Source organism: Pangasianodon hypophthalmus, chromosome 7, assembly GCF_027358585.1.
Source record: "Pangasianodon hypophthalmus isolate fPanHyp1 chromosome 7, fPanHyp1.pri, whole genome shotgun sequence".
In the NCBI taxonomy this organism is placed as follows: domain Eukaryota; kingdom Metazoa; phylum Chordata; class Actinopteri; order Siluriformes; family Pangasiidae; genus Pangasianodon; species Pangasianodon hypophthalmus.
Genome location: NC_069716.1, coordinates 19476242 through 19498036, shown reverse-complemented (window position 1 = coordinate 19498036; position 21795 = coordinate 19476242). Strand labels below are relative to the sequence as shown.

At 40.5% G+C, this 21795-nt stretch overlaps 1 protein-coding gene across 2 annotated transcripts; it reads left to right on the top strand.

Annotated features, from left to right (window-relative positions):
* Positions 1–141: 141 nt before the first annotated feature.
* si:dkeyp-115e12.6 (centromere protein F) lies at positions 142–21743 on the top strand. 2 transcript variants are annotated; one of them, XM_034305849.2, is made up of 18 exons: positions 142–343; positions 838–1009; positions 1363–1606; positions 2938–3134; positions 3910–4013; positions 4265–4305; positions 4476–4761; positions 6065–6246; positions 6882–7007; positions 8737–8865; positions 10838–10960; positions 11751–11886; positions 13316–15837; positions 17612–17820; positions 18046–18175; positions 18303–19158; positions 19291–19444; positions 20955–21743. In XM_034305849.2, exons 3-17 carry the CDS (start codon positions 1445–1447, stop codon positions 19419–19421), a joined length of 5334 nt encoding a protein of 1777 aa, XP_034161740.2. In that variant the 5' UTR covers positions 142–343; positions 838–1009; positions 1363–1444; the 3' UTR covers positions 19422–19444; positions 20955–21743. The 2 variants fall into 2 exon arrangements, with proteins under 2 accessions (XP_034161740.2, XP_026773497.3); XM_026917696.3 differs by lacking the exon at positions 838–1009.
* The last annotated feature ends 52 nt before the right edge of the window (positions 21744–21795 follow it).

Below are 21795 nucleotides of genomic sequence, written 5' to 3'. Positions count from 1 at the left end.
GAACCCGCAGCCCTTAAGCTGTAAGACAAGTGTCCTAACCACTAAGCCACCATGCCCCCGCCCGGTTTCAGTCTGGCCACTTGGGGTTAACACTGGAAGGGCAAGCTCCTTTTCCCCGCCCCCGTTCTACGTCATTCACTCCACCTCGTGTCAACTGAGGGTTGACGGAGCGCGGCACGAGACACGATGCGCGCGCATTGTTCGGTTGTCGTTATATTCCCTCAGTTTACAAGAGCGTTATTTCTGTAGTAATACCACAGCACAAATTGATATTATCATTCATTTAATAAGAAGTTAGACGTCTGAAATGAGATATGGTGATTCACAAATCTCAGTAGAGGCGGTAAGTGATGCCAGAATAATTTGGGCTAGCTTGCTAACCAGTCAGTTTTTCCAAATGTAATGTCATTCTTTGTATTAGGCGACTTGACTTGCTTGTTTTGGTCATTTGTTAAGCAGTTAGCATCAGGTGTAGCTTCCGTCGCTGTTTTCTCTCTCTATCTCTCTCTGTCTCTGTCTGTCTCTGTTTTTCACGCTTGCCATAATATCTGCTGTAATGAAGCAGCTGTGACATGGTTGTTTGTTTGCTGTTTTTTTTTTTAGTAGCTTTAGCGTTAACGTTCATTACCGTGTTGTGTTCAGTTAAGCTGGGAATCAGAGTGACGTGAATACAGCTGAAGTCCTTCAGTGAAGTTTATATTAACAAAAACACGCGATAAGGTTGAATTTTTTAACACAGATGTTCCCGAGCCAGCTTTAGGATGATCCCTTGTGCCATTTGGTGGCATTGTTATTAAGTGAGCCCTGTGCTCACCCTGTCTTTGTTTTGCTAATCAGGATGATCAAAGGTTGACCTGTCCACGATTTTTTCACGTCTCTGTCTCAAATGAAGTCGGATTTATGCTCCGGATTTTCCGCATTCCTGTTTGTGTAACACCTTTCCCTAAATGAATGGAAATCAACCTGCATTCGACGCCTTATAGCGCCATTTAGCTCAAATAAATATCTGGTGCGTAATTTTCTCGTGACCTTTGTGTTGTTTATTGGCTGTTATACAAGTTGTGCCATGTTTGTGTCTTGGTAGCAAAATTCCCTTGAGTGTGTTTCCATGAGAACTTAAGCAAAAAATACAAACACACTCAGACATGCAGCTAAACCAGCTTAAATCTGCATGATCTACATCTAGTCACTCTCTAGGCCTGTTGCTGTAGTCTGGAGCAAGTAGGGACAGAATTATTTCCCTGAGGCGGAGTCCAAGTTTATCACTAACTGCACAATAAAAAGGCTTGGAGCTTCTCTTTCACATATCCTACATACTAATCTGTGCCTTCTTTCTGTTCTTTTTTTTTTCCCATTCTCCAGAACTGGGAATGATCAACCTGTGCACCAGTGGATCTCAGTGAAAGGTTCTGGTCCTGCTGTGTTTGTTTATGTGCGCGTTACAATGAGCTGGGCTGCGGAGGACTGGACCTCAGGGCTTTCCGGCCTGGTCCTGAAGAAAGTTCAGGAGCTTCAAGTGCACAATGAGAAGCTGATCCGAGAGAGACAGCAGCGACAACTCCAGCTGGACAACTCGGAAGCAGCACTACACAAACAGAAGCAAAAGGTCTGTTTACATGATTCAGTGCTTTTGATATACAGTATCTTTGCAGTCTGGTTCTCGACATTGGCAAATAATCAACGCCAGGCTTACGATGCTGAAGTTAATGATTTTCCAATAACAACACACTCTTACAGTGTTTAATTGCTCTTATACCACAGCAGATTGTCAACAATTGTAATTTTACCTTTATTAATAAACATGTCATACTTTTTATGTTTATAGTTACATTTAATGTTGTGGAACCTCTGCAAGACAGGTTCCTGTTATCAGTTACGTTATAGCAGCTATACACAGTCATACCCTTGCCAGCCTCTCTTTTTTTTTCTCTCTTGTTTTCTTTTGAACCCAAGACTTCTTTCATGAATGTTAAATAAATGTCTCCTAACAGAAAATTTACCGTATAATTTGCTGCACATTTTTAAATCTGTTTATTATTAGGCTTATATTATGTGCTGGGTCCACCATACAAGTCTCTTTTACTGTAGAAAGAGCTGCTTGCTATAGAAATGGTAACGTGTTAGAATGAGCGCAGTAGTATAAATCTGTGATTTGAATTACAGTCTGCACTACTGTCAGAGCTGTGCTGTTATAGAAAATGAATCAACACCACCTAACCAATCAATGACATTAAAAGCCCTATCTTTAAATTGGAAATCTGAAAGGTATGTCTGTGATTTTGGTCGAGGTTAGTCGAAGGTGGCTGCTTTGAATTTCAAAAACTGAGCAAACACAGCCTCTCCCTTTAGTGTTCCCACTAAAGGCATGCACACTGTCTAGGTTGAAAGCTAGTATGAGAGGAGAGCTTTCAGAAGTGACAGACAAACAGGCAAGCAGACATGCCTCCTTGTTCTGAATGGTTGGATATTGGTGGCCCACATTTTTGGCTCCCATTTATATGACTTGGGTTTATAGACAGCTGCCAGAATGTTAAGTAAACCTTCCCAAATATTACAAAATATATTCTGACCCCACCTTTGAATATCAGTTTGTTTCAGTAGGCACAATTATAGATGAAGCAAGATCTATTGTGCTTTTAAGCCCACAGGTATTAACTCCCTGTATTTGTAATTGTGTAAAGAGAGTGAAGACACATAAGAAGATCTCTTTACTTTTTGTTTATTTCCCTACTATGCCAAACTTAAGAGTGACTTTGAGCTGAGTCACTTTGCAGCTGCTTCCTGGGACACTGTTACAGATGTGCGTGGATTTGCAGTAAAGAGATATTCCTTAAAAATTATGAATGGCAACCAGATAGGTGACTATGCTATGGATTGTTAAAAGTCATAATGTACAAATGAATATACTTTGAGTCTTTTGTCTTCTCCCCGTCTCAGTATGAGGAGGTGCGTGTGGAGCTGGGAGCGGTTCAGAGGGAGCTGGTGGGAGTGCGAGAGCAGACGCAGGGAGAGACGCGGGCAAGGGATCGCCTGACCCAGGAGCTACAGGCCAAAGTGGCTCAGGTGTGCACTCTAGAGGGCCAGCTGGACTCGTCAAGGACTCTCGTGCAGAACCTCACACAGGAGGTTAAACGGTGAGTCAGGTGGTCAAAAAGTATAACCACACATGTTAGTGGCAACCATGTAGATGACGCGTGCACACTGTAATTGGCACAATATGAGCGTATGTTTCAGTGTGGCAGCTGTGTCAACAGGCTGAGGGCATGGCTGGAAACCTAAACAGCTTATTTGTTATTTTAATTCCAATGACATGGTGTCTGGGCTGGTGCAGGAAACCAGTGAGCTGACCCATGTTTCTACCAGTTTAGGAGCCAAACAATTACGTAATCAACTGTGGAAGATTCCCATCCAAAGTTGAACCATGTAGCAGCTACAATGACAGATAGAAGATAAGAAATACAAGTTGTTGTTTTTTTTCCTATTTTATTGGCTTTTGGGTGTTTGTGTGTCTAGGACATTTTGTTATGAGTTGCTGTTCATCTGCAGTTTTTAGTTTTTTTTTTTGCAGGTTTTTTTTTTCCACAGCTATTTTAAGGTGGGCATGATAATAACTGGTTTTGCTGTTAGGGCAATAAAATGACGCCAGTCTCTAGCTCCAGGTTCCGAACCAGCAGAATTGTGGTTTTGAAGCCAAACTGTGATGAAAAAGCATGACATGTTTTGACATTAGGCACTGGTTTGGCACTTTTTTGTGGAAAAAGGGCTTCTGTGTTTATTTGTTGTGAGCTGGAAAAAAACAAAAGTGATGATAATAAAAGTTGAGTGAATTTGAAATTTTGCTAATTAAGATGGAGGTTCTTAATGATTTAAAGCTTCTTCTTGCTTGCCTCCTTTCTCTCCATCCATCAGGCTTGAGGCAGAGCTGGAAAAGCTGCAAAAAGAAAGTGTCTTAGGGGACTCCATGTTGTTTTCCACACCCTGCTGGAACATGAACTCACCCTGGGACCAAAGCGGTATCCTGCTCTGTGTTCCTCTTGTTCTTTCTCTTTTGTTGGTGCTCCCTGTGTTTCCTGTTAGCCCTTTATTTTTGACTGGCTATTCTTTTCTCACCCTTTCTTATCATTTAGAAAGCCTCCACCACAAAAGAAATAAAAAACACTATTCAGTAATTTAATCAATGTACCATGTTATTACATTTATTCTGTTCTATATGTTTTCAAACCCTGCCTGGTTTGGTATGTAATGATTTTTTTTGTGCTTTCAGGTAAGAGCAGTCTCAGAGGAGAGGACGTCAGCAAAGCCCGAGTGAGTTTCCTCAAACGCCATCCACATAACGAATACCTGCTGTTTTTGTTGGCCGCTTACGTGCTGTTTTGGATGATTAATTTAGTATACTAACAAAGCAGAAATAAAGTTAGAAATAAAGCATATGGAAATAAAAGGTTTTTTTTTTTTTTTTTGCTGTCCCTCTCTAGCAACAGCTACGTTTTGGAGATGGCACCAAGCCCTCAGTGAGTGGTGTTTCATCTCCGTTTCCTCAGCAACCACACAGAACGCCGCCACTCAGGCGCAAAATCAACCAATCTGAGGCTCGCCCCTCATCCTCTGTGTTTCCGTGGGAACGGGATGACACAAGGTCCACTCCCAGGGACAAAGCAGCATCCACCCACACCTCCTCCTCCTTCACTTGCAGTGATGTCATTACTGAAACTGGTGCACCGGACGATGGGATTGAGGAAGCACTGAGGAAAGAGGTAGACGGTAAGGGTCTTCATCATAGTGAGAGACTTTTCATGAAACCGAAGAACATGAAAAAGGCACAAAAGTATGTAAAGGTCACAAAGACACTGTATAATGATATCAAAACATGGATATATACAATACACTGTACATTAAAGTTCTGAAGTATAAAATCGCCTCTCTCAATTCAGTATATACAAATTTGCAATCCATGTTCCTCGTAAAATAAATGATGTTTTTTTTTATAAATACATAATATTGGTGCCCTGTATTTTCATCCATAATGATGTACAGTGCTGTCGTTGCTTCCCAAAATGATTGAGAAAGCTGTCTAGCATTGAGCATAGTGTTATGATAAAATTATTCGCAATGCCATGTGTTTGGAAAGCGTTGATAATCTTGAGGTAGATACATTGAGAAGAAATTAATATCCACTGATAATAGCAATGTATTATTATAGTAAGATTTTCCATGAATAGAATAATAAGAATAATAGAATAAAATATGAACATTTGAACAACAGTGCACATATTAATGAATTGGGTTCGGCAAAAGAGAGTAGGTGTGGTGAACTGAATGGCTCTAGGTCAAGAGCTCACTGATGTGTCTGGTGGTCATTAATAAAAGGCACTCTTGGTTGGCACTCTCAAAGAAATTGTTAGTAGTGGTTTGCCATTGTAGCTACTCTAATAGCCAGTGAACTGTGTCAGGGTGTGTTTGACTTTTACTCCTTATTATTACTAAAGTCAGAGGTTTCCTCCACTGGGAGACAGGAACTAGATGCTTGATGAGTTCTGTCACTGAGCAATTTTTGAAATCTGTTGTAAGACGCTGGACGGATGTGCTGTGTGTGGGGGGGGGAAAAAAATATGTTGTCCCAGTATGATTGTCTTGTTCATCACAGGATTGAGGTGAACATTTTGGAAAGACAGTATGTGCAGGGTCAGCTTGTTTTTGCAAATTATATATTACTCTTTCATCAGTAAAGGATTGGCCAGAAGAAAACTAGACAGAAGAGACCTTCATGATCTTCAGTAGGTTATTCTTTGTGTGTGTGTGTGTCTGCAAGTGTGTGCTTAATGGCTGAGAGAGCTTAATGAATATATGTGTCTAAATGTACACAGTAGAGTGTGTTTAGCGGTATGTAAGTGTATGAATAGTGTCCATTGTGAAATGGGTGTGTGTAGTCATTGCTGAGGTAATCTGTTTTTTTTTGCTATTCCACTGAAACATGCTGTGTCCCCAGAATGGCAGAACTTATTCACTGATTGACGATTAAATATGTACACCTGTCTCTATCTCTCTCGCTCGCTCTCACTCTCAGGGCTGCGTGTACGCGTCTCTGGGCTGCAGCAGGAGCTGCAGCTGGAAAAAGAATGCTGCAGGGAGTCCGAGTCTCGTCTTGCTCAAGCTCAGAAAGAGCTTAACTTGAACGAGCAGAATCTGATACGCACCAGAGATGAGTTGGCCCGTGCGCACACACGCATCATGCAGGAGGGGGACAGGGTGAGCATGTGCACGCATAGGCTCATAGGGCTCTTGATTAGCTGGCTAACAGATGTGATCTGATTTAGCTTAAAAGCCATATTAAGATACATTATATAGTACTGAATGTTTTTTTTTTTTTAACTTTTTTTCTTACCAACTATTGCTACTATATAGCACAGAGCTGCACCAAGTATCGTGTGTCATGCCAGTGATGTGATTTCAGCTTTACTAGTTTAATATGTTGTGAGGCATATCTATGGAAGCCTGTAAGTGCAAAACCCATTAAAAAAACAGAAACGAGACAGCAAATTCGTTAACAACGTGAACTGCAAACTGATTTGCTGTTGTGTATTTGGTTTAAGGTGTTTTGTGATATCAACATGAACTCCAAACTGATTTGCTGTTGTGTATTTGGTTTAAGGTGTTTTGTGATATCAACATGAACTCCAAACTGATTTGCAGTTGTGTATTTGGTTTAAGGTGTTTTGCATGTGGTCCACCATACATATCACTATCACAATGTGTATCAGTGTAATTGCAATATCCTTTTTTCCCCCTACTGCAGCATATTTGTCCCTGCTGTTATGGATTATATGAAAGCATCCTTGCTCTAATACATAATTTAGATAATAAAAGTGTGTGTGTGTACATAGGCTCAGGCAGCTGAACAGCGGGTGAAGCAGCTACAGGAGGAGCTGAAGTGTCAGAGGCAGAATGCAGAGACCAGCCGCTGCAATGCCGAGCAACGCAGGAAAGACATGGAGAGAGAGCACCAGAGAGTGAGTACTCCTGTGTGCAGGGCTTCCATTAATTTATTAGATCGTTTAATTTCTACTGCAACAGTTTCACACTGATGAGCAGAAAATCCTTGTGCCATGTAGCATTGCTGCTTTATAAAGGTCTTTCTCATCACTGTGCTACACAAAGCCCCTGTCACAACGCTCACACACTCGTATACACACACACTGTAAATAAACACCTGTGAGTACATATGAGACAAAAGAAAACAGCTTGGAATGCATTGGAGCAGATTTGTAGTTTTCTCAGGAACAGCTTTTTAGTGCTGTAACAAGCGGTAGGGATACCTGAGGAACCTTCTTTTTTTTTTTTTTTTTTTTTTTACAGAATAATGTTAATAAAAAAGGTCTTAAATGTCTTAAAAATGCTCAGTTTCTGAAGTTTTCAAGAGTTGAAATGTGCTTAATTTTGCATAAATGATTGCTTGAATTGTTTATCACTAGACCAATTACTTTCTATAGAAACATGAATTCATAGCAATTCATAGTTTCATAATTTTTCAAGTAGTCAGAATTTTCCTCGTGTGTATTCCGTGCCCATTGAGCCTGCAGTGGAAATACGTTCCTACCATGAAGACTGTTATTTTAGTCATCTTGGAGCTGAATGTAAAGCACGTTAACATGTGCCTTTTACAAGTCTCAGGTGATTACCTGCTTGCTAACATAAACCACCTTTATACCCAGCTGCCAGTTCAACTTAAAGGTTGGATATGAAAGTTAAAGGCTGAACATACAGAAAATGGCAGGTTCTAAGAGAAATCTTGACATTTATAATATGTACCTAATAGGCAGCACTATAAACTAGCTACTTTTGAGTGGTTTGAGGAACTACAGCTGTTCAACTTTTAGTTACTGCTTACTTTTCTTTAAACGTCTGTGTTTGTGTTTCACTGAATTCAAAAGTAAATAAACGAATGACATGACTGACAGCAGGATGTTAACTTGGCACAAAACTGCTATAGCCAAAAATGTTCAAATGAATCCTTGTTTCATTATGTAGTCAAGTCATTAAGTGACCCACTTATTTTTCCCCACACCTTGGCATACAAAATATTTTATACCACTTGTAACTGAGCAGTCCATGTAATTTGTGGCATATGGGGCAGATTGTCATAATTATTTTGGTATGTTTTAGAAAGCTAATAGTCTCATCGTAATAAAATGTGCGGGTATAAGGTCTGTGTGTGTAGTATAGACAAAGAAAATATTAAACACCGTGCTACAAGGATTTTCATAAATTCATGAAGTAAAAGCATCAGTTTGATTATCATAAGCATCTCTCTCCCTCCATCTCTCTATTACACTTAATCAATAACACCTTCACAAAGGGAAACACACTCAGCAGACCTTACACAACCACACACACTGTCATTTAATCACACACAACCACATTGAGTGTTACCAGTCTAGAGGTGTTTTAATAAAGATTAAATTCATCGCACACATTGACGTGCTATATTATCATTATTTCATCCAGAGGATTTTAAAAACACTTATACAAGAATTCTGAAAATCTTGTGGTAAAATATTTGTTTGCTTGGGTTTGAAAATATGACTTTGTAGAGTCCTAATATCAGCTATGTAATGTCATAAAATGCCAATTATCTATGCATACACCTAACCTTAAATCTTTGTCAAAAAGAGCTTTGCAGATGGATAGGTGGATGTGCAGATGTTTGGATCGCTAAACATTAGTTGTGTGTTTATACAGGAGCTGTTAGAACTGCAGAGAGAGAGGCAGTCTATGGAGAAGCAGCACCAACAGGAGAATAACAGACTCAACCAAGAGATCCAGCAAGCCAGGACACAACACAACACACTACAGTCACAATATGATAAAGTATGTTCCACATATGCATACTGCACAGCGTGCACTTTTTTAATCATTACAGTATAATTTATTTTGGTCAAATCTACATCTGTAGAGCATTCCTGACTAAACTGAAATCAAAATCTCCCTTTTTTTGTGTCTCTGTTAGAAAAGTTTGGAAAGTTGAATGTTCATTTGTAACAGTATGTTCCTTTTTTCATTTTGTTTATCCCCTGCAAGCAGTTACTCTTTCTCTTTTTCTTGCCATCTCTCTCTGTCTCTTCTGGGAGTTACAGTATGTGTTCCACAGGTCAATGCACTAATGTGACCTCTTTGGCTTCAGCTGCTATCTCACTTTCTCACACTCTTTTTCCCACTCTTTCGTTCTCTCTTTTTTTTTTTTTCTTCTCTTCCTCTTGGCTTTTTGACAGAAGGCCCTTGAGTCAAGGTCAGTGTTGTACTCTCTGTGTGGTTTGTCTCCTTCTCTCTGTAGTAATGTATTTATAAATTAAGGGAGCACTGGGGGGTCAGTAGGTTGATGAAAGGGTCAGTAAGTGAAGCACGAGAGATATGCACACTGCATGCACAGCTGTCTCTCACCATACAGATGCCAGTAACAGTGTATTATGTTTCAACCTGAGGAGCCGTGTGTACTGTGTGTTTAGTTGCTGTTTCCATCTTTATTTGCTTAGCAGTGAAACAACACTCCCGGAAATCCTTGACTGACAAATAGCTAGTTAGAAAAAGGGCCCTTTCTGAACCTAATCTAATGCAAACATTCTGAATCTAATCTAATCTCTCTAAAATATATACACACAATATGAATTGGCCATTGTTTAGAGTACCGCATGTGTTAATATAATGTAAAGCACTTTTTTACATCAGGTGTTCATTAATCAACATAGAGCACTGTCTCCGAGAACACTGACTGCCCTTGTTATTGCTTAAGTCAGCATTTACAATATTTAATATTTATGGAAGGAGTCTGTCGTGTCTGAGCTTTCTTTTTCCTCTGTGGGAAAGTCTTCAGGACCGAGGACATTGTTCTTTGCAGTTTGAAAAAAGAGAAAGGCTGGTGAGGGAACAACAGTTTATAGCTGCTGTAATAAAAATAAAAGTGATAACACGAACTAATTTGTTTTACAGATGTTCCACATTAGTAGATGTAACTGTAAACAGATAAAACGTATAACGCTTCATAATGAATAAAAATTGTAGTCTTTGAAAGATGCTGTAGTATAGTAGTATAGATGCTTCAGGATGCTTCAGTTATAGGAAGATAATGAACTTTCCTCATGCCACCCTGTTGAGTTTTATTACTTGCATATCAACTGAAAAAGTTTTGTGTGTGGTATGCACTAATAATCTGGATATCATTGCTGCTAATGCATGGTGTGACATGATCATTACTCATGCTGTATGGTTTGAATGGATCTATTTGCTGGCCATGGTACTGAACCCATGAACCATGCTTATCTTTTTGCATTTCGTGTTATAGCCATTCAGGCTGAATGTGCCATATTTGTTGTGGTTAAGAGACAGGATTGTTTTTAATACAGAAAGCATAATGGCCTCATAATTTCACAAGTTGTTTTCCCCACACTCAAACCCCAAACACCAGTCTTTGCTTCAAGCCTGATGCTTATTTATCATCAGTTTCCTCTCTCTTTTTTATTTACATTACATTTCATGCATTAAATGACACTTTTACCAAAACAACCCATAATTTGAGGCAGAATATGATACGATCTCCAAAGTATAGCTCTGTTGTAGCAGTAACCAACATGCTGATATGCAGGACTGCTACATAGATCAGACACAAAACAAGTAAATTGGGTTACAAATGATGGCATGTTTCATTTTTTTTTAAAACTTCCCTTTTCCTTAAATATCAGCTCCTGATTTGTTCTTCCCTCCTTCACAGGCTCAGCTGGCTCATTTTCTATTTCTTGTCCTCTCTCTCTCTCTCTCTCTCTCTCTCTCTCTCTCTCTCTCTCTCTAGCTGGCTCTGCAGAAGCAGGCTGTAGAGAGGGACCTGGAGGGAGTGCAGGGCAAGCTGAAGAGCACACAGAGTGATCTAACAGAGAGCCAAAAGCGAGAGGCTCTCACACAGGCAAAACTCACAGTATGATGATCATCTTCATATACACACAAATGCACAAGTGCAACCATTTTTTTTTATTACCTTATTAAAATTGTATGGGAAAGAGCTAAAAGCAGCAGCATAGCTCTTACAGCTGCATTCTTTTTTTCTGCCATAATTGTACACATAGGCTATATAAAATATAAATAAATTGTGAAACATTGTTTAAATGAATGATTGTAATTTAGTGCCATTTCTCAGACTGCTTTTCTTCTATTTAACCGTGAGGTACAGTTAAACCCATCTACAGAAGTGGTGTTACAGTGCTATTGATGATCTGGAAACAGTAGCTGCTAGATATTCTGTCATTATCACCTAGAAACATGCACTGTAGGAGCTCTGTCTCTGTCATTTTACGTAATGTGTATCTGCTGTGCAGGGTGAGGTTGTAAATGCAAATTGTCTTGGCTTGTAAATGCAAAAGCAAGCCTGCAGTTTCTGTTTGTTATTCCACAGTATAATATTATGTATTGCATAATACTACTTCCCTTTACTGTTTTGTGTGTGTGTGTCCTTGCTTGGACATTTTCTCACCTTGAAAATTTTACACGTGTTTTTGCATCTTTTCCTTTTCAGTCATTTGACTATTTTAATTTTATTTTCTTGGCAATGCCGGTCTTGACTTCTTTGCTAAGGTTAGACAGTTCATATGATGAATACACTCATATGACAGTTGATATAATGAATAGCACATGACAATAAACATTAACAATCTGTCGCCACTGATGAGACTGTTTTGCTGTTCTAATGCACCTCCCATTCTGGCCTGTAGGAGTCACTGAAGGAAAACGAGGGATTGAGTGTGTCACTGGAACAGTTGAAGAAGAGAGAGAAAAGCCTGGAGGCAGAGGTGAAAAGACTGACTGAGGAGTTAGCTGAAGCACTGAAACTCATTAAAGAGCTGGAGGGTAAGGAAGGGACCAAGAGTGGGATTTTCCTGTTTGTGCCACATAAACACAGGAACACATATTTACATATGTAGTCACATATTTACATATATTTACATGCTCACTGAGCACTTTATTAGGAACACCTGTGCACCTACTTATTCATGCAATTATCTAATCAGCCAATCATGTGGCAGCAGTGCAGTGTATAAAATCATGCAGATATGGGCCAACAGCTTTGGGTAAGGTTCACATCAACCATCAGAATGGGGGAAAAAAATAAGTGATCTCAGTGATTTTGACCGAGGCATGATTGTTGGTACCAGACGGGTTGGTTTGAGTATTTCTAAAACTGCTGATCTCCTGGGATTTTCCTGCACAGCAGTCTCTAGAGTTTACACAGAATGGTGCAATAAAGAAAAAACATCCAGTAAGCAGCATTTCTGCTGATGGAAAAACGTTGTTGAAGAGAGAGGTCACAGAGAATGGCCAGACTGGTTTGAGATGACAGAAAGGCTACAGTAGCTCAGATAACCACTCTGTAACAATTGTGGTGAGCAGAAAAGTATCTCAGAATGCACAACATGTTGAACCTTGAGGCGGATGGGCTACAACACCAGAAGACTATTTCGAGTTTCATTTCTGTTAGCAAAGAACAGGAAGTTGAGGCTGCAGTCGGCACAAAACTCACCAAAACTGGACAGTTGAAGACCGGAAAAAAGTAGCCTGGTCTGGTGAATGTTGAATTCTGCTGAGGCACACAGATGGTAGGGCCAGAATTTGGTGCCAACAGCATGAACCCATGGACTCAACCTGCCTTGTGTCAACAGTCCAGGCTGTTTGAGGTGGTGTAATAGTGTGGGGAATGTTTTCCTGGCACACTGGGCCTGTTAATATCAATCAATCATCACTTGAATGCCACAGCCAATTTGCTGACCGTGTGCATCCCTCCATGGCCACAATTTACCCATCTGCTAATGTCTACGTCCAGCATGATAAAGCATCATGTCACAAAGCAAAATCCGTCTCAAACTGGTTTCATGAACATGACAATAAGGTCAATGTTCTTCATTAGACTTAGCAGTCAGCGTATTTGAATCCAGTAGAACACCTTTGGGATGTAGTAGAAGGGAAGGTACACAGCATGAAAGTGCACCTGAAAAATATGCAGGAATTGGCTGATGCAATGATGTCAGCATGGACCAGAATCTCAAAGGAATGTTTCCAGCATCTGTTTCCAGCATGTGGAATCCATGCAACAAAGAATTGAAGCTGTTTTGAGAGCAAAGTGAGGCCCAACCCAGTCTTAGCGAAGTGTTCCTAATAAAGTGTTGCATGAGTGTACATCTATATAGGAATTTTATACATGTATAAAAATGGGTAGATGTAGTGCATCATAGACATTTACAGAATGCTAAATTGATTTTTTTTGTGTGTGTCTCCTATTTAGCCCAACTTGCAGCTCCTCCTCCACAAGTGGTGTCTCGTCCGGTTGCTGGGGACAATTTCAGTCCTGGTCTGTCCACTTATCCAGGTTACTCTCCACCTCACCACCACTCATCCCAGAGAAAGAGAACACTAAAAACTGAGAAACCAAAAATATCGGACGGGCCAGAGCCCTTAACCTATCCTTCTGAGAGAGAACCTGGCGAGGGGATTGACTCTGAGCACATCAGCAAATTTGGCTCTGAGTACTCTCCCCCAGTGAGCATCAGTGTACAAGAAGGGAATCGGTGTGGAGCAGAAAGATCTAGTGAGGCAGAGATGGAAAGCTCCGTTACCGAACAAGACACAGGGATAGAAGATACAGACACAGACTCATGCATGTCTGATTCAATCAGTGAGCATATGTTTAAAGATGATATCCGTTGTGACTCAGGAAACCAAAAGTCAAGCTCTTCAAATCAGGGACAGAAATGGGACTCGTCTTCTTCTGTGGAGTTAAAGAAAGAGAATTCAGCTCTCCGGGATGAACTCAGGGACATTAAGCGGGAGTTAGATCAACGTCTGGAAGACCTCGAGACTCAAAGACGGGCAGAAGCTGAGGCCAGGACCAAACTGAAGCAACTAAGCAAAAAGCACTCGAGCCAGGCCGAGCAGCATCGCACAAAAGCCCAGGAGTTTAAAGAGAAAGGAAGCAAACTGGAGGCACAGCTGGAGCAAGAGAGGAAGGAGAGTGCAAGACTCAGGGAAGTGGTAACTAATTTGGAGAAGGAGGCTGCAAAAAGAAAGGAAGAAGGTGAGAGAGAAGAGGAAGAAAGCAAAGAGGAGACTATCAAACTCAAAGAGGCTTTGGCACAGATGGAAAGAAAGGAGGAACATATTGAAAAAGAGAGGGAGAAAATGTGCAAGGAGCTAGAGGTGCTTCAGTCTGAGCTTTTGCAGGAACGTGAGGAGAGAGAGAGGGAACGAGAAGAGGAGAAGAAACTACGCAAAACTTATGAAGTTGAAGGACTAAAGATTGCAGTACTTCAAGCAGAGTTGGACCGGCTACAAAGTTCTGCCACAGTGGAGGACAAGAATGTAAACACCAACATGCCTTTAACCTATCTGCAGCTTGAAAACCAACCAAACATCACAAACGATGTTACAGCATTAGAAAATGAGGTTACTTCATCTCTCAGTTTCTTCTGTGAGTCAGTGAACCTTCAGAACACCATGTTCTCCAAGGAATCAGAAACATCCTTGATTACAGAATGTGGAACTGGGATTAAACCTGGGGAACATTCTCCGGTAGAACAGGACAGTACTTCAACAGGAAATCTGGAGGATCACACAAAGACCACAGAAGGCATGAACTTGGATGACACTACCATTTTGGTATTGGAGGTGGAGCGTATGCGAGTACAGAGAGACAGGGAAGCAGAAAGGGCGAAAAAGTCACAGAAAAAGTTGCAGGCTCTTCAGAACCAGGTGACGAGTCAGACCCAGCAGCTAACTCTAGCATTTGAGAATCAGAGCAAGCACATTGAAGGCCTTTTAAGGGAACTACAACAAAGAGACAATGCCCTCCAGAGACAAGGAGAGGAACTACAGAGCTGTCTAAAAGAGCTTGCCTCACTCAAGGCAGATAAGCACATGACTGAGATGGTCAACAGCATGACCTCAAGCACTGAGAAGTCTGATGAGGTTTCTGCAGAGCCATCTTGTGATTTAGCTATTAGCACTGCTACTTCAAATACCCATGAAGTGGCTGAACAAGAATCTTTTGACACTGTGAAAAACAAACCACTACAGTCTGATCAGCAGTCAGTTACAAATGTAGAAGTTGGAGAGGATCAGCCTGGCAATGTCTCTGCTGCTTCAGATAAGACAAATATGAGTCAAGTGACCTTAACACATGACACCAAGGAGCATGTGACGACATTAACATTCTCAGATGTTCATGGAAGAGATTTTGACCAATATACTGAGAACACTACTGCAGAGGAACTGCCAGAGCTACTGACTATTGCTCAGCAAGACAATGGTCATGCGATTGAGACTAATACAGAGAACGCACAGAGCTCTGTTGTGTCTAGATTCACAGAAACAAAAGAACTACCAGAATATTTACAGAAGCTTCTGGAACATTCCACAGATAACACGAGCGCCCTAAAGATGGTAATAAACAAATTGCATGAAGCACAGAATGAGCTGTCTGAGTTAAAGGCCAAACATGACCAACTGACTTTGCAGCTGCAGGAAGTGTCAAGGCAGGATTTCCTGTCCCTCAAGCAAGAGCATGAACAGCTGAAATTAAAATTGCAGCTAATTAATAATGAACCATGTTTATCAGAAACATATTTAAAACAGGACGAGTCTAATTATTTGACAAACACAGAAGAAGAGAGTGGGTCAGTCGCAGATCTAGAGGAGAAGGTTGTAACTGGTGGGAGTTTTGAAGACAGCTGGCCAAAATGTGCAGATGAACATGAGGAGATTGAAAATGAGACATGCACCTCAGCACAGGTTCACTCTCTTCAAAAACAGGTACTTACTTTTCTGTTTGGTTTATCTTTTGTATTAAAGATCTTTTAGTACCTTTTTTCTTCAACTATAATTGTGCTTTTCTATACCACATTCAGAGCCACATAACTGCAAATTTTTGCTATTTTTAACTTTGTTTTGCTATTTCCACTCACCTGTTGAAAAACTGTATAGACAATTTGCTTATGAGAAACATCTAATATCTGCTCTGTGTCCTGTTTACACCACTGAGTGCAGTGTAAACCTATGTTGTGTTCACAGTTGAAGTGCACAGCTGGTTACATTGCTGCCTCTGCTGCCACTTCTAACATGTTTGTAACTTTATCATGCATGGCTACTATCAGACGCACAGTAGAACATACCATTGCTGCCCAGAACTAAACAAAACAACTACCTATCTTTGGCTAAGCAGCTCTGCACACTGCCTGCTAGTTAGAGTTTGTTTTTGGCTCAGTGTGTTGTCTTTCCTGGCAGCCACTCTCTCTTTCAGCGTATGACGACAATTTGATAATTACTGACGATGTAAGAGATTTTATGGAAAGTTATTCTCAAATATGTCTTTCTAAGAAGTAAGAACAATTAAGGAATTTGAATATGTTGGTTTTTGTTCAGACACAAACACACACACACACAACAATCAGCCGTAACATTAAAACCACCTGCCTAATATTGTGTAGGTTCCCCTTGTGCCACCAAAACAGCTCTGACCCATTGAGGCATGGACTCCACAAGACCTCTGAAGGTGTGCTGTGGTATCTGGCACCAAGATGTTAGGATGGAGGTGGCACCTCCATGGATCAGACTTGTTCATCCAGCATATCCCACAGATGCTCGATCAGATTGAGATCTGGGGAATTTGGAGGCCAAGTCAACACCTTGAACTCTGTCATGTTCCTTAAACCATTCCTGAACAATTTTTGCAGATTGGCAGGGTGCATTATCCTGCTGAAATAGGCTATTGCTATTAGGAAATACAATTACCATGAAGGTGTGTACTTGGTCTGCAACAATGTTTAGGTAGGTTGTACGTGTCAAAGTAACATCCACATGAATGCCAGGACCCAATGTTTCCCAGCAGAACATTGCCCAGAGCATCACACTGCACTTCCCACAGCATTAACCTTTTCAGCAATCTGTGCTACATTAGCTCTTCAGTGGGATTGGACCAGAAGGGCTAGCCTTCGCTCCCCATACACATCGGTGAGCCTTGGTCGCCCATGACCCTTCACCGTTCACTGATTGTCCTTCCTTGGACCACTTTTGGTAGGTACTAACCACTGCATACTGGGAACATCCCACAAGATGTGATGCTCTGACTCAGTCTTCTAACCATCACAATTTGCCTCTGTCATAGTCGCTCAGATCTTTACACACTTTTCCTGCTTCCAACACATCAACTTCGAGAACTGACTGTTCACTGAACTGACTGTATCCCACCCCTTGACAGGTGCCATTGTAACGAGATAATCAATGTTATTCACTTCGCCTCTCAGTGGTTTTTATGTTATGGCTGATCAATGTATATATATTCAATTAATACCGTGATACTGGGAAACTAATATTTTTATACTAGGTTACCATACTGTAAACATTTCAAACCATAACACCCATATCTGATGTAAAGTTAGAGCGATTGCAGCCATGGTTTTAAATTGGTCTTGTTCACAACTGGAGTTACCAACATTTTCTAGCACACAGTCTCAGCCACCACTGGGTTGGATCTTCACATAACACTTTGGTCTCTATTCCGTTTTTAATGTTCATTCCTCTTTCTCAGCTGCAGGCCCTGCAGAGTAAGTTTCAGCTCCTTTCAGAGAAGAACAGAGACCAAGCTGAAGAGCTGCTGCTGTGGAGACTGTCTGCCATGACCCCTGAGGAGACACTGGATCAGGAAAGCAACAGCAGCCCTATAGTTGTAGTGCAAGAGGAACAGCTAGTCCTCTCATGCAGCCCCACTGTGATACACTCTCACACCAAACAGAGCAGGTACTCATGGTCCAAGTGTTTGACTGGCATTTGTTATAAATAAGTACACAACAGTACACAACTTTGAGAGCCTGTGATGTATGAAGTGTGGTTATTCACAACATATAATTGCAAGTATAAGGGTACTTGAGGCAAGTGACTGTGCGTTCAGAAAGTTTACATTGTATAGTAGGTACGTACAGAGTGTTTCTGACTCCATATTAATTTGAGCTCTTGTTCCCGTAGCATGGTGCAGCATGGAGGTCGTTCCCATCCCATATGTTATTCTGAACCTGATACTGCAGACCACCAAAGAGATTATCAGACCTCATCAGAAAAGAGCTCAGAGGACTTGTCATCACTTCTTAAGGCAGTGGTAAATAAGATTAGTCTTTCTTGATGTGTGTTCTAAATTGTTGCTATTGAGCAGAGATTGAATTATTACCATTTTCCAGACTGGATGGTTGCTTTTGCCTTATTTAGTTCATTTACTGTCTCCACAGGAACTGATCGCTTATGACAACAGTGCGATAAATGACACAAATGATCACCTAAAAATGGAGACCAAAACCATGAATGGCAAGAGTACATCTCCAGACTTGTCCTCTGAAATGGAAAACTCTGATCACAGCCATGATTTAGCTCATCAGATCAAACAAACGGGACCGAGTGAGGAACCTGGAAACCAGCCATGTGAAATAACTTTCAGGCCAGAAAGCAGAGAGGATGGTTTAGCAGAACATGGAATAAAGACCAAAGTTATAGATCCGGAGCTTGATACAGAATCAACAGACAGGAAGGATTCTTATATGTCTAGTCTGAGGCATGATGAGGTAGTGACTGCAACACAAAGTGGTAAAGCTCATAGAAACACGACAAAGCAAGAAAATGAACACTCTCTGGCTCCAGACAGTCAGACTACTAACTCTGTTATAAGAGGGGATAATGCTGTAGACCAGCAACAGATATCAGAGATCACTGGGGTCACCAGCAGTATAGATGAATTGGGTACAAAAGAAGTGAAGAGTGTGTGCACTCAGACAGAAGAGTGTAACAGAGAGGAAGTGGAGAACTTTGGAAGCCCCCAGCAGAGACCAGTTGTCCTCCATGCCAGCACCCAAACCCATGGTGAACAGAGTGAGGAAGAGGAGGAACAGAATGACGAGTGCACTGCATCGCCTTCCCTCTCTCCTACCCCTGCATCAGAGACAGAAAGGCTCCTGTTTTCAGGCTCATTCCCAATCCCAGCCAATCCAGCTCACCTGGCTGAGCGAATTAGGCGCAGCCGTAGCCGCATGTCTGCAGCATATGATGACACAGAGTATGAACCTTATGGCCTGCCTGAGGTCGTCATGAAAGGTGTGTAGCGGCTGTGCTCAAAGCTCTGTCATGTCTGTTAGCGCTGTTCAGTCTTAATAGATTGTGCCATGCAGACTATCTGTAATTGACAGCTTGGATGATAAGTGCATTTTTCTTTCTTTCTCTCTACAGGTTTTGCTGATATTCCCAGTGGTCCTGCTTGTCCGTATGTCTTGCGCAGGGGGCTTCTGGGAACAGATGCTTTACCCATCTCACTCAGAGAGCCCCCACTCACAGAGACTGAGGAAGAAATTGACCCATAGCAATTTCATACAGTGTGCTCCAGGTAATCACACTGTAGACACATTTCACAGGTGCTATTTCTTTCTTTTCAGCAGCAGGTGTTAACAAACTGACAAAATCACATTTTCCCCATTCTGATGTTTGATGTGAGCAGTAACTGAAGCTCTTGACCTGTATCTGCATGATTTTTTTGCATTGTGCTGCTGCCACATGATGGCTGATCAGATAACTACATGAATGAGCAGGTATACATGTGATTATATTAAAGTGACATGTGAGTGCATGTATAAAAAGTTAGATATTAAGAGAGATTTCATATTTCAAGCTAGCAAAAAAATACACTACCGTGTTAGCTAGTAAGCAAGGAGAATGGTAGGACTTTTTTTTTTTTTTTTTTTTGTTCCAAAGTATTTTTATTGAATATTTTGTCAAACATGAGACATATAATGCAGTTAGACATCTTTTTCATTTTTTAAATAACATCCCTACCCACAGCAATTCCCCCTGTTGCACAATTATACATTTAAGCTTTCTAATATGAAAAGAAAAAAAAAAATTCTACTCCTCTGAGATAACTGAGGGGTCCATCTTCTTTATCTGATCTAAAACAGGTTGCCAAGTAATATGAAACATGTTGGTACAGCCTCTTATAGTGTGCCGTATTTTTTTCTAAGGCCATATAATGTAGTAAGTCCTTGAGCCATTGCTTGAAGGTTGGAGGGGATTTTTCTTTCCATTTGAGCAGTATTAACTTCAGGACTAAAAGCATAGTAAAAGCGATCAGATTTTTCTTACTTTGATTAAAACTTAAGGATTGTGGTATGATACCAAATATTGAAATTATGGCCTCAGGCTCTATACATGTCTTTAATGTATCAGAGAGAAATTTAAATACCAACTGCCAGAAATTTTTTAATTTTGGACAAAGCCAAAACATGTGAGATAGCGTAGCTGGCCCAATTTCACACCTATCACAGTTAGGGTCTAAATTTGGTTTGAATTTGGCTAACTTCACTTTGGACCAATGCAGTCTGTGAGCAATTTTAAATTGAATTACTCTATGTTTTAGACAAATTGAAGATGAATAAATATTATTTAAGACAGACTGCCACATGTCTTCTGAGAGTTCTATATCTAATTCCACCTCCGATTTTCTTCTTAATTGAGCTAGGGGTTCCAGGTTATGAGAATTGATTACAGAATGGTAGGACTTTTGTCCATAATTCAGTAAGATACATTTCACCCCACCAGGAAAGATACAAATCAGTTTGGTTTAGCAGTGATAGTCAAGCAGTTATTGTTCTCTGGTTGATGGATGGGTGTAAAAAAACGGTTAATAATAATAATAATAATAGTATTAATGTTTATTTTATATAGCGCCTTTCTGCAAACTCAAGGTCACTTTACAATATGAAAATAGATAAACATGCCAGCAGACAAAGAACAAAAGGAAATAAACAATTACTGCTATATACATGGCCAAATGAACCACTTTTCCTCTGGGCAATTAGAAATAAAAAACCTGAACCTTGGGTGTTCTTGTCTTTTTGCAGGTTTGCAGGGAAGATTTAAAGCTGCCTGGTTCATCTTGACTACAAGTGGCCTCTACTCTATAAAGGGAACTTTCATAGTTATTTTTGCTGATTTCAGCCTTCTGGAGCACAGTGATGTTCTCACAGATTGTGTTTATCTCACTGGCCACTGAAAGGCAGTTCCTCTGAAGCAGATATGTTTACATTGTCTTGTGATGCATGCTAGCTTTCATTTTGAAACACTTGAACTTTGTGAATATCCTTGTTCACTTTTTTTTTCTGTGGATTTTTTCTTTTTGCACTGCCATAGATTACTGATTGTTGTGAATGTGGTACGTTAAAGGCTTGAGGAGCGTGTGTGTGAAAGCAAGTGTATGACTCAGCCCAATCTGAGCCTGTTTCCGCTCCATGTATGGTGATCTGTGAAGTGTGTGCACACTCACTATGCAGTGCTTGGTTGATCTTAGTTCAACTAGAGATTTGTACAATTCCTTTCGTATAAGAAAGGCTTAGAATTGTAATTTTCTTAATGAGATTAATATATTTAAGTGATTCTCTTCAGTTTTTGTAATATACATTTTTGTGTGTTTTTATATGTCAAGTAAACAAGGAGCATTTGGAATGCTGAGTGCTCATATTGATATTAAGTTTAGTTTAGTTTACTTGGGACATTTGGAATATGACGACTTTCTAATGTGTACACTTTATGCTTGAAGGACTTGGTACTTGTTTTGAGTTGGGGTTTCTCCCCCTCCAGTGATTTGAGTTTTTTGGTATATTAAAGTTTGAAATGTGGCTTTAAAAGTGCAACTTGTATAATGTATTTTCTTTGTTCATTGTAAATATGCATTTGAATCGCATG